General features: G+C 43.4%; 1 protein-coding gene across 1 annotated transcript in view; it reads right to left on the reverse strand.

Annotated features, from left to right (window-relative positions):
• The window catches only part of UBAC2 (UBA domain containing 2), a 174,994-nt gene that overhangs the window by 35,954 nt on the left and 125,712 nt on the right, over positions 1–13,328 (reverse strand). The window contains exon 7 of the mRNA XM_045567087.1: positions 7,937–8,182. Within this exon, the coding sequence (XP_045423043.1) occupies positions 7,937–8,182 (246 nt within the window). The remainder of the gene's footprint in view (positions 1–7,936; positions 8,183–13,328) is intronic.

Genomic DNA, 13,328 nt, shown 5'->3' on the forward strand with positions numbered 1-13,328 from the left:
GATGGCCCAGAACAAGGCCAGCTGACTAGAAGAGAAGTGATGTTTATCTTCCCCCATCCCTAGCTCACGGGCTTCTCCATGGTTACCAAGCGAGCCCGCCATCCCCACCTTGCCACTGAAGCTCCTTTCAAAAGCAAATTTGTGGCTGGGCATGGGGCTCATGCCTGTAATCCCAGCACTTTGGGAGGCCAAGGCAGGAGGATCACTTGAGCTCAGGAGTTTGAGACCAGCCTGAGCAAAAGCAAGACTCCATCTCTCCAAAAAACAGAAACAATTAGTCAGGCATTGTGGCGTGCCCCTGTAGTCCTAGCTACTTGGGAGGCTGAGGCAGGAGGATCACTTGAGCCCAGGAGTTTGAGGTCGCAGTGAGCTGTGATGATGCCACTCTAGCTAGGGCAACAGAGTGTGACCCTATCTCAAAAACAACAGAACAAAACATAATCAACACAACAAAAAAAAGTGAACTCATGCTTGCTGAATCCAGTGGTCTTTTCCCAGTAATGAACTTTGCTTGGCTTGTTTTTTTTTGGGGTGGTGGTGGTGGGTGGGAATCTGAATTTACTGAGCATCCCTTCTTCCTGAAACATTTACTCTCTGGGCTCCCTTGTCCCTGGGTTTTCTCCTTTGTCACTGGATTTATTTTCTTTCTCCTCTTCACACTCTCTAAACACAGGTCTTGCTTCCCACTTGTCCTCTCAGAGAATATCTGTACATCTTTCCAGCCCTGACTCTTCATTCAGCCGGCCTTGGTACATGAAGTCATTCTGAATGTATTTATTGTGCAGATATTTGCTCACTGATGCTTTCACTATTTATTGAGCTCCTATCACGTGCCAGGCATTATTCACATACTGGAGATACAAAGCAAAAAAGTTTCCTCCATCCCAAGACACAGTGGTCAAGGCAGGCAAGTGACTGACAGTGAGGTGGGCTAGTGAGTGACGTGAGACACACGGGGCTGCAGGAGCAGAGAGAGTCTCAGAATCCCACTGGGAGGCTGGGGAAGGCTCTCCAGAAGAGGTGACATGTGTTAGGAATACTAAGAGGGAAGGGGAGCCCGGCAAGCAAAAATGGGGCGTGTGTGGGAGGGGTGGGGTGAAGAGGCTGGTATAGGGGGAATTCATTTTAGGCAGAGAAAAGGGCAGATGTGAAGGCAGGACAGTGTGAAACATGGGGCTATGATGAATTGCAAATAGTTTAGCATAGTTTGCCTAAGGACTTGTATAGGGGCTGTAGAAAGGAGATATGGCTAAAAAGGAGGCCGGGGCCTTGTGTTTTAACCAGCGTGAAAGCCACAGAGAGCCACTGAGGGATTACAGTAGGAGTCACATGGTCAGATTTGTGTTTTCACAGAGATCACTGGTGGAGGTTGAGTTGTGGGGTGCAGTGGGGGGAGGCAGGCAGTTGGTGACAAAGATAGCAGGGAAGAGGCTGCTACAGAAATCCAGCAAATAATGAGGGCAGCCTGATTCTGGGAGTGGGGATGAATGAGGGACTTACACCCAGGGGGAGACTCTACGGGACTTAACGGGGGGAGGACATGAGGGGTAAGGAGGCATAAGTGGGAGATGTCTAGGGTGAAGCCCTAGGTTTGGGCCTTTGGGTAAATGACGGAGCTTTTCATCAAAGTAGGGAGTGAGAAGGAGAAGCAAATTTAGCAAAGAAACGGCACATTTCAAGAGCCTGTGGAACCCTGCAGTGGAAACGTCCCATAATTAGGTCGGAGCCCAGGAGAGAGGACAGTCCAGTCCGTGGATCTAAAGCCGGAAGCCAGGAGCTCCACAATGGTGGAGCCAGGGGCTAGGGAGCTCCCGCTGAGTGTCAGGGTGAAAACCTCAGCAGGTGCAGGGCTGCTGAGCCATGGGAAACACTCTATTTAGGGATAATAGAGAAGGAGGGGCTCGGTAAAGAGACAGGCATCCTCCCCGCCAAGGCATTCCTCTACCTGCGAGCTGGAGTTTCAAAACCACCTTCTATTTGTCTCTCCCTCTATTGGTCCTCTACTGGTCTCCCCTTTCTCCTGTCCATCTACAGGGTGCAAAAAAGCAAATTTTTCTACCTTTGTTACTGAATAAACCATTTTTCACAGCTTCCAATGTCTGAACCAAAATCTGCTGTTGGGTTTAAAAATACCTCCCTCCGTTATCAGTTGCTGTATCAGTTCCCATTTCTCACCACATCTCCTCCCACCTTTCAATCAAACAGGGCTCCCGGAGGCCTTTCCTTTTCAGGGTCTCATTATCGCCTCCAGCTTCCCTCTAGCTAGTCCTGCCTCTGGAATGACACGCCCAGTGCCTTCCACCCACTCAAGTCCTGCCCATCCATGGGACCGTCTTCTGCAGCGTCAGTCCACACTCATGGCGCTCCTCGGATTCCTGCTGCCATGGGTTCTTCAGTGGATATTTCATCGTTCTTAGATGTTCATCTATTTCAAGTGCACTTGCCTGAGCTCCCTGAAGTTGACCCACAAACTCACCAAGGGAAATCATACATTCTTTACTTCTCTTGTGCCCCAGAGCACAAGAGACCACCCACCCACCGTGGTCAGAGAGCTGCTCGTGCAGTCTGGCTGTGCCCCCGGAGCTCTGTGAGGAGCACAGGCAGGGATGGCAGGAGCAGCCAGGCAGCTGCCAGATGGTGAGATGAACAGAAGCAGAACTGGACAGAAGTGGGCAAGAGGGATTTAAAGAACAAATTGAAATGGGACTTGAGTGTTATTTTGGAATGCTTGACATTAAAAACTGCAGACAGATCATTTTTAATGTATAGTAATTATTAACTCAAGGACTTTCTTACCAAATAAACTCGAAGCTCTATGAAAAACATCTTAAAACTAACAGTTTTTTAAACAAATAATAGATTTATTTTAAATGTAGTAACACAATATGAGGTTGCCTACAATAAAAGATACAGGGGCATTAAAACAAACAAATACTTTTGAAACAGACAGAAGAAGATGAAAGCAAAGCAAAAGTTCTAACTGGGGTTAGAACTTTGATTAAACATGAAGACGCAGAGTTTCCTGCCAGCCAAAGGAAAAAAGGGGAAAAAAATCACCAAGGAGTCTCAGTGGGGAGGGGCATGACGTAGGGATCAGCAGCAGAGGCCCTGGAGTCAGACACAGCTGGGTCCCAACTCCAGGTCCCCATCAGGAGCTGAGTCTCCAGGCAAGCAAGTGTCCCTCTGAGCCTCAGGGGTCATGAAGGAAAACCTACATCTCTCAAGGCTGACACTGGCAATAAGTGAGATAACATATGCAAAGTACTTAGTATGTGACAGGCACAAAACATGATCGTGGTCTTCTTACTGATAAAGAGTGAAACACAGTAACTCAGCAAGAGATAGGACCCAGGCTCCATCATGAAGAGGACTGGGCCGTCTTTTCCATAGCGGCATCCACAGCATATAAGTATTTACTTGTTGAAAATGAGAGAAAATAATACACTTCCCCTCGTGTACATTCCAATATATCTATACCATATATAGTTCTCATGGATGCACACAAACACAGTGGATAATTTCTTCAGTGGTGGTTTAATGGAAGAATTCTCTATGTGGTGATTTATCATATGCATTTGAATGAAACCTAAAGACAACGGATTTAACACAGCCTAGCGATGAGGTTCAGCAGGAGGCTAAGCTAATGAGATTTAGGTATACAGATGTCTGGATACTAAGAGAGAATTCAGTAAGCTTAGGAATAAATAAGTAATATGCCCCCTGCTATCTAGCAGACCACTCAACATAAAGGCTCCAGAAAGAGCGGTGGGGCTGGTGTCCTGCTCTGGACTCCAGACTATAAGTGGGAGACCAACCTATGAAAATAGAAGAGTCTGGTGAGATGCGGGGACAGCCACAAATAAAGGTTTGTGGCATTTCACAGGTGCCTGGCAGGAATGCACACTCCAGGAGAGCAGGGGTTTGAGTCTCTTTCATTCATTGTGCAACCTGGTAGACCCTGTGGTGCTCCAGGTATCTGGGATGGGGAAAGATACTGTTTGGAGTTTACAGCAAGCCACAAAAGGAGAACAACAATGCAGGTCCCTAAGGTCCGGGAGCAAGCGCATGCACACACAACCGAGAATTAGACACTTGCACAAAACTGAGGCTGGATCAAGGAGTGCCCATCCATGGGCCATAACAGGAGCATGTAGTCAGCAGTGGAGACCCATCAAGTTATCAGGCCAGGTGGGCCCAACAGAAACCCGTGGCCAGATGGGCATGGGCATGTGGGATCGGCACCGACAGGGCCAGAGGGCACAGGTGAGCCGCAGCAGCAGGCACACCAGACCACCCTGCTGGCCTCTGCCACACCACAACCTCTCCCGGCTCACATCCACTGCCACATGGGGGTGGGCCCCTCATGACCAAGTGACAGAGGGGGAAACAGTCAAATGTGGTTCATGGATAGGCTAGCTTGGGAGACGAGTGACAGTTAAAGGACCATGGCTGTATTATGGCTCCACCCAGGATGACCGTGAAAGCTGGTGATGAGGGGAAACCCCCAAAGGGCAGAGCTGGGTGATGCATTCAGCCATCAACTCTGTGGAAAGAGAAGTGGCCAGAGGCAATAACACGTAGGTATTCCCTGGGTATGGCAGGTGACTTGGCTGGTCCGTCAGGGGACTGGGAGGGAGGGGACAAGGAGACCTGAGCAGGAGGAGAGTGGATATAGACAGGAATAGGCATTGAGTGTTTAAGGAGGAAATTAATGCTAAATGAGGTCAGAAGGGTGGGACTTATCTAACAGGACTGGTGTCCATGTAAGAGGAAAGCAGCTCACGCACACGGAGGAAAGGCCGTGTGAGGACATGGTGAGAAGTCAGCCATCTGCAAGGCAAAGAGGGAGGCCTCACCAGAAACCAAACCTACTGGCATCTTCATCTTGAATTTCCGGCCTTTAAAACCATGAGAAAATAAGTTTCTGTTGTTTAAGCCATCCAGCCTATGGTGCTTTGTTACGGCAGCTCTAGAAAACTAAGGCGGGCAGCAATTCTTCTTAACTGGAATTGACACATACTCCAGTTATAGGTCTCTCTGCCTCTTCTGTTAGCCAGCACCACTATTTGAGGGCTTACAGAATGCTTGATTTATTGACTATGTTCCCAAATAACATCACATCAGACCAAAAGACCCACTTATAGCAAAGGGGGAGCAGCAGTGGCAAAACCATAGGACACATGGACCTTCACACACACTACACTACCCAGACGCTGCCGGCTTGCCAGACCAATGCACAGCCAGGTGAGCGTGCAGGTGAAATACCAGCTTGGAGACAACACCCTGCAAGGACGGCACTCAATGCTCTAGGACACAGTTTAGTCCTAAATCAACAACCATTATATGGGTGCTGTGTCCCCACAGGTAGAGCACAGGGGCCTTGAAAATAAGTGAGCCTGATTACCCTCTCTCCTGGCAACTTCCCTGGGCAACCTGGGCTTCCTGTCCCTGTGACTCTAGGTTCCATGAGAGCACGGCTCACAAGTAGGAACACTTCCACCAGAGAACACAGCAAGAATCCCATTACATTTTAAGTAACAGCTGTTGCCCGGTCACTGTGGGCTTCTTGGTCCAGGAGACTAGCAGGCCAGAAGTGGAGCCATGATCCTGGCAGCAGTAATCAGCCCCGACCCTCAGGAACAAGCACAACTAATGGCACAACAAGGGGGCAGGGAAGAATGTGTATGGCATCCAGGATATCCACTGGGCTACTTCTTGGTGCTTCCTTGCCCAGTTTTCATGGTGAACAGACATATGTGGCAGACACAGCCCAAGAAGGGGCTGGGGACCAGAGAGAGACTGAGACCCCACAGGGATCATGGGTCTGCAACACTTTACCAAGTAAGCCTTCCAGCCGATGGTGAGGGGCCTCCAGGGCAGACAGCAGAGGAAGGAGATGATTATCAATGTGGCCTTGAGACCAGTGTCAGCAGAAGGGATGTAGTTCATCCTGCTAATCATCTTCTTGAAGGTTTCTCCCTTCAAGGCAGAGAGTCCCACTGGAGCCCTGGAGGAGATGCCCTGAGGACGCAGTAAAACAAGAAGCTCCTAGCAGCACAGGGCCAGACTGCGGATGGTCTAATGCCACCCAGATCCCCCACCTCCTTCAGGACAGAAGAGCCCAGTCTTCCAGCTGCTAGGGGCGTTGGCACCTGAGGTTGTCAACTGAGGCTCTCTTGGTGGACGGCACGCATCTAGAGAGCCGATCTGCTCAAGTTCTGCCACCTGCCCCCAATGGCTGGCTGTGAGAGGTTTAACGCTTTAGCCCCCTTTCCCCAATTTGGGACAACTCAGAAGGGCTCTCGCAGCTCCACAGCACTCTGTAAGATGAGTTGAGGCTTCTGTTGTGACTGCAGTTCAACTTCTGCCTCTATCCAGTCTTGCTTCCATCACCAGCCCTCCCCCAAAGATGCCGATGCTGACAGTGTTCTCTAATAAACTCAGTGCATAGCAGTCTCCCTGGGGAAGCCAACCTGAGACACGCAGCTTCTCTGGTGTGCTCATGAGCACAGACCCACAGCCCTCTAATGTGGAATCTATTCCCAGGTATTTCCAAGGTACCTCAGATAACACCTGTCCCCCACATCTGCTCTTCTGATATTGCTGAGATAGAACTACCATCCACCTGTCCTGTTACCTAAGCCAGAAACCTCAGAGTCATGCCCTGCTTCTTTCTCTCCCTCACAAGCTCTGTCCCTTCTACCTGGAAAACATTTATACTCACCACCTCTCCATTTCCTGACACTGATCATTCTGAGTTCTCATACCTTTCCTTCCTCAGTTTCCTTGCAGGATCCACCTCCTGCTAAATACAAGGCTTCGTCTACAGTCTACGTTCATCTTGGATGTAGTCCTCCTACAGAACTCAGCTAGTTCCCTGCCTCCAGCTCGCATCCCTGCACAGGTGATCCCATCGCCTGCACCTTAAGCTTCCACCTCTCTGAGAGACATGCCCGTCCCGTCCTCTATCTTTAAATACATACATCTTCACGGTATGTTCTGGAGTCACCTCAAATTCAAACACATCTTTAGGAAACAACTTTTGCTTCTTTCTCTTGTAGACTCCGCCCCATTTCTCCCACCTCAGATATAAACTCCGGGACCTGTATCTACAATGGGACACTAAGTACCTCAGACTAGAGTCCACTTCTCCAAACCACTGTGAAACCTGTGGACCTAACTCTCACACCCAATGCTGGTAGGAGACAGGGAAATGGCATGATAGAATAGCACCATCTCCTACTACCCCAGAGAGTAAAGAAGATGGATGCAAGAAATGAAGAGCCCAGTGTTCTGGATCACAGAAGTGTCCAAGAAAGATCGGGCCTGAGGATTTGGCCTGACATATAGTAACCCTCTTTCTCTTGCCTCTCTTGAAAGACAAGTGTAGTATCAGATTGTTTGTCTCTGTAGATAAATATGCAACGGTTCCTGATTATTGATAACAAGATTAAGAAAGCACAGTATTTATTTGATTTACTCTTTGGTTGTTCCTTTGAAAATTTTCTTACCTTTGCATTGTCTTCATTTGAACTAAGGAAAATCAAGAAGTTTTACATTTGTTCTTCATTCCACAGCACATAATTAGCATTTTAACAGGAAGACACTGTGGCTTTTACAAGATTATAAAAACAGATAAATAGCACATCTTGTTAACTAGGTTGGTGTTTCTCTAAGAAATAATGCTTATCTAATATAAGTGGAACAAGAATGTCCAGTTTGACCAATCTTTCAGCAGCAAATTATTTTTGCAACTTTTTAAAAAACTAAGAATAGCCACTAACAGAGACTTACATTCTATTTGGAAACATATCAACATCCACATTGTAATGCACAAGAATAAAATGTAGTCTCTACCACACACGCTGTCAGAGGGGAAAAGTTTACCTGGGCCAATGGGTATTTTTAACTTTTTAGTGATTGTTATCAGCTTTACCTGTGGCTGCCTTTGTTGCCTCCCCTGTGCAAACTGAGAGAACATCAGCTGCCGGTCGAGCAGCTCCATCCTCTGCTGTCTCTGGATGTCCACTGTGGCTCCCATCCCAATTCTGGCTTCACCAGTGGGTTCTGAAGATGAGAAGATGGGTTCCAGTGTCCAAGAAAAGAACTTTGCCATCCAGCTGGGGATGTGGAGCACCCGATGAACTTGGAACATTTTGCTATTGTAGCACATACCAGAAATCTAAAAGAAAAAAGTCCAACTGGATTGCTCAAATGTAATACAATTTTAAAGTATATTTAACACAAAAATCAGCAGCCACAAAACATTTCAGATGGTTTTTTTTTTTAGTTTTAGTAGTGTTGGATGATAAGCAAAAATCTCTACCAAATTGCAGAATACTAAGCAGTAATAATCAAGAAAAAATCTAATATACCCAGTAAACAAATTTTTGTTTTATTGAATTACAAGAGCTAGCAAAATACTGATCATTTAACACTCAAAAGTACTGGTAAAATATTTTAAAAACATTGTCTTCATCTTGTAAAAAAGCCATAAAAGATCTGATTATCAAAACACTTTCACACTGTACTAACTCTGTGGTTACCCTAATTGGCAGATGGCCATCGGAGAGAGATAACAACAGAAGATGACTCTGATGTTTAATCTGACCCAATCACATAATAGATTTAACAGAAAAGACAATCTAAACTCTTGTTTTTAATTAAATAGCATTTAATTAATTTTTTAAGTATTGATTTTTCTAGATTTTTAAATTCCTCACCAATATTAGTTAGCAATTAACAATTCCATTTATAAACCAATCATCTTTATGGTCATTTATATGGTAAGAGATGTCTCAAGAATCTCCACGGTTTTCTAGGTAAAAATGACTATGGCTATTCTTTTGTCAAAAACTTTAATTATGTGAATTTGATTCTTAGGAAGAGAAGTTATTCATACCAAATTAGAGTGAGTATATCTGACAACTTTCTATCTAATATGAGAAAAGTACATGCCAATGTTTTATTAATAAAATTTAAATTAATTAATTAGGCAAGAATTTCTTTTTCTTTTCTTTTTTTTTTTTAAGACAGAGTCTCACTTTGTTGCCTGGGCTAGAGTGAGTGCCGTGGCGTCAGCTTAGCTCACAGCAACCTCAAACTCCTGGGCTTAAGCGATCCTACTGCCTCAGCCTCCCGAGTAGCTGGGACTACAGGCATGAACCACCATGCCCGGCTAATTTTTTCTATATATATTTTTAGTTGGCCAGATAATTTCTTTCTATTTTTAGTAAAGATGGGGTCTCAGGCTGGTCTCGAACTCCTGACCTCAAGCGATCCACCCGCCCTGGCCTCCCAGAGGGCTAGGATTACAGGCATGAGCCACTGCGCCCGGCCCTAATTAGGCAAGAATTTCTTGAGAATCTGCTACACACCAGGCACTGTTCTAGGCACTTAGAATACACCAGAGAAGAAGTTAAACAAGGCCCCACTCTTATAGAGGTTACAGTGGTCAATACGGAGAACAGACAGTAAACAAGTCAACAGGTAAAACAACTTCAGACAAGTTCTGTGAAGGCAGTAAAATAAATCTGGAACTCAAAGAAAAAGTTAGGCAGAGATAAGGATTTGGGAGTCACTGGATATTATATGGCATTTAAGGCAATGGGACTTGACAAGATAATATGGGAGTGGGAAGAGAGAACAAGATTAAGGATTGAACTCAGTAGTACACTAGTATTTTGTGGATGGCTGGAGTGGGAGATGCCAATAAAGAAATCTGAGAGGGAGCTGCCAGTGAACAGAAAGGAAACGTGGAGAGTTTAGTAGCACTGAAGCTAAGAGTAGACAGTTTTAAAACACGGGAATGGTCGGCTATGTCTAATGCAGCTAACAGTTCGGTAAGATAGAACTGACTACTCAATGTGGCAAACAAAGGCGTTTGATGAACAAGGCATTTATAAGAACAGTTTTGGTACAAAAGACAGACTGTAGTAGGCTGAGAGTAAATTGTGTAAGACTTAGTTTCAAATAATTTCCGTGCCCCTTCTCTCAAAATAGAACAAAACAACAAAGAAAATGAAAACAGAAAAATCTCCATGGTCAGTAAAAAGAGAAAGCATCTGTAATCCAGAATCACACTAGCAAAATGGAAAGCATATTGAGTAATTTTAAATTGCTCAGCATATAAGCAGTGTAAATTCAAATGCCTGCAGAGGGTTGCATGGGACTCTGACAAGTTCAAGGATTGAAGGCACCAAGCAGTGTGGAAGGCAGGAGTGAAGCAGAGGGTACTTAAGTCTGTGGGAGAAGCACCCGATTCCTCCTATACCCAGCACAGCCACCTAACCACCCTCTCCCCTCCACAGTGCACAGGTCTGAGTTCTGCTGGGCATGCACCAAGGAGGGTTCATGTGCGTGGGGAAGGCACAGAGAGGGAAGGCCCCAGGCTCTGCACAGAGCAATCCATACAGATGGGCGCCATGACCGTATGTCTCATGGGGGGTTCCAGAAGAGGACAACAGAGGGAATGTGGAGGAAAGGAGATATTTAGCGGTAACAGCTGAGAGTATTCTAGAATTAATAAAGAATTTAAATCCTCAGATTGAAAATGCAAGAGTACTTAAAAGGGTACCAAAATGAAACTGACGCCTAGATTCATTGCAGTGATACAAAAGAAAGAAATCCTTAAACGCAACCAGAGATAAAACACAGACTGTCAAAAAGGAAAAACAATTAACTAGCAGGTAACAGCAACAAAAACTGCAAGGTACTTGGGAATAAATCCAATTAAAAAATGTGTAAGGCCTTGAAAGAGAAAACCGAAAAGATATAATAAGGGATATTTTTTAGGAAACCAACCCTAGTAAAAACTACAGATAACACATCCATGAATAGGAAGACACAAAATTGTTAAGATACCAATTTTCATCAAATTAATACACAAATTCAACATAATACAAAATAAAATCTTAACAGGGTGTTTTGTTGTAACATAAATGTAAATCCTAAAAATTCATGCAGAATATTTAAGGTTTAAATTTTAAAATTATCATGTTGGGAGAAAGAAGCCAGACACAAAAGACTGCAAACATTATTGTTCCATTTCTGCGAATGGATAAATCTAAACAATACACCAAATAGTAAAACAATAAAGCAAAGCACAATGAAGATGACCACATGAGTCAGGAGGGGTCTCAGGAGTGAGGAGAGAGAGAGGGAGGGCCATGGGCTGTGAGGCTGGCCAAGTGTGGTCTGGACCTGTGTGGTCTTTTTACGGGTGTGTTTACAGTGATTTGTACAGCTTCATCACAGTTATGGTTTATGTACATTTTGGTATGTGTTATATATCACAATAAAAAGAGCTAAAAGATAAAGACATAAAGGATCCAGAATAGCCAAGGTAATTTTAAAGACACAGTGTGCCACAAGTTACCATAAATGAAAAGATAAGAGTGAGACTGGTAGAAGGTACTTAGAATTCATGTGGCCAACAAAGGTAGCAATCAAGACATATAAAGAAACCCTGGAAATTTATAAGAAAGATAATCAACCCAATCTAAAAAGTGAAAGAAAAGGAGATTTCAGAAGAGGAAATTGAAATGGCTAAAAAATTGATGAAAAGATGTTTATTCTCACTTGTTTTTAGGGAACTGAAATCTAAAATGAGCAATGTGAAGTACAACAATTGGCACACATTTAAAATCTGAGCTCGTCCAGTTTTCATGAGGATGAGGGGAACTGAGAACTCTCACACTGTCCTAAGGGAGGGTAAAGTTAACAACCCTTCTGGGAAGCAATTTGGCAATACCTAGTAGAGCTGAAGTGTGCTTTCAGGAATATTCAATCACAGAGCTGTATGTAGTAGTGAGGAAACTGAAACAAAGTATCTCCAGCAGAGGGACAGCTAAAGAGTGGGTTATTCATACAACAAAATACATGTACATCTAGTTCATTTGAAAGGCCGTGCAGTTCAAATGAACTCCATGTACATGTCTTAATGTATTTAAGGTTGAGTGAAAAATATATATGAAAGGTATATGATATTTATTCATCGTTTTGCAGAATTTCAAAACACAAAATAATAGTTGATGCTATTTATGGACACATCCATCTGTAGAAAGAATCATGGAAAGTAGCTTCTTCTGCAGTGGGGCTATGGGGAATGGGAGATCTGAGGGGTAGTATCTGTAGCAATTTGTTTTTTTTAACAAAGGCAGGTAGATGAAGTAAATATAGTAAATATAGTAAGTAAAAAGGAACTGGAGGCAAGAAAGTAGAAATCCCTTTTCTGAAGATCTGGTAGGAAGGAAAACAGAAAATGGGGTGTATAACAGCATAGTTACACTGATTTAACTAAAGATGGCAAAATGTTATAATACACAACAAAATATGAAAAATATAAATCAAATTAGAGCTGTGAGAGTTGAATTAAGCAAAAAAATTAAACACTTTATTTTTTAGTCTTAAAATATCCAACTGTGATCGTGGATTTGTCCATTTCTCCCATTAAGCTCTGTTTTAACTTCATGTATTTGGAAGCTGTTGAGGAATGTGGAAGCTGTTCTTAGGCACACATGCATTTACAATGGACTCTTTCATCATAACAAAGTATCCTGATACGCTTTCAGCAATACTCAGAGATGTCTATTTTGTCTGATATTAATATGGCCATTTCTGCTTTCTTATGCTGTTTCCATGATATATCTTCATCCTTTTACTTTTAATCTTTTTTGTGTCTTTGTATTTAAAGTGTGTCTTGTAGATAGCTTATAGCAGTTTCTTGCCTTTAAATCAGTCTGACAATCTCTATGTTTTGACTGGAGTTTTTAGCCATTCACACTTTAATGTATTTGCCTTGATATAGTGGGATTTTGCTATTTGGTTTCTATTTGTTTTATCTGTATTTTTATTCTTTGTTCCTTCTTTCCTATGTTCCTTTGTGTTAATCAAATCTTATTTAGTATTTCATTTTAATTCTTTTATTTTTTTAGCTACATTTCATTTCATTTTTTTCCTCAAGTTTGCCCTCAGGATTACATTATGCATTTTTAACTCATTACAACGTACTTAAAATTATTACTGAATTACTTAAAGTAAAATATGGGAAGCTTGCAAGAGTATACAGTAAGTCTTCATTTAACGTCATCAATAGGTTCGTGGAAACTGCAAATTTTAGTGAAACAACATATAAGGAAACCAATTTTGTTATTTTAAATCAACATTATAATGAAAAGACACTGGATAAAATGATGTTATTTGAATGTTATTTTGTTTGAAGTCCTAGTTTCCAAGAACCTATTAACGTTAAGTGAGGACTTACTGTAGTTGTATGTAACATCTCCCCCATCCACTGTGCTACTTCCGTCTTATTACATCTACATACC

This window comes from Lemur catta, chromosome 13 (assembly GCF_020740605.2).
Source record: "Lemur catta isolate mLemCat1 chromosome 13, mLemCat1.pri, whole genome shotgun sequence".
In the NCBI taxonomy this organism is placed as follows: Eukaryota; Metazoa; Chordata; class Mammalia; order Primates; family Lemuridae; genus Lemur; species Lemur catta.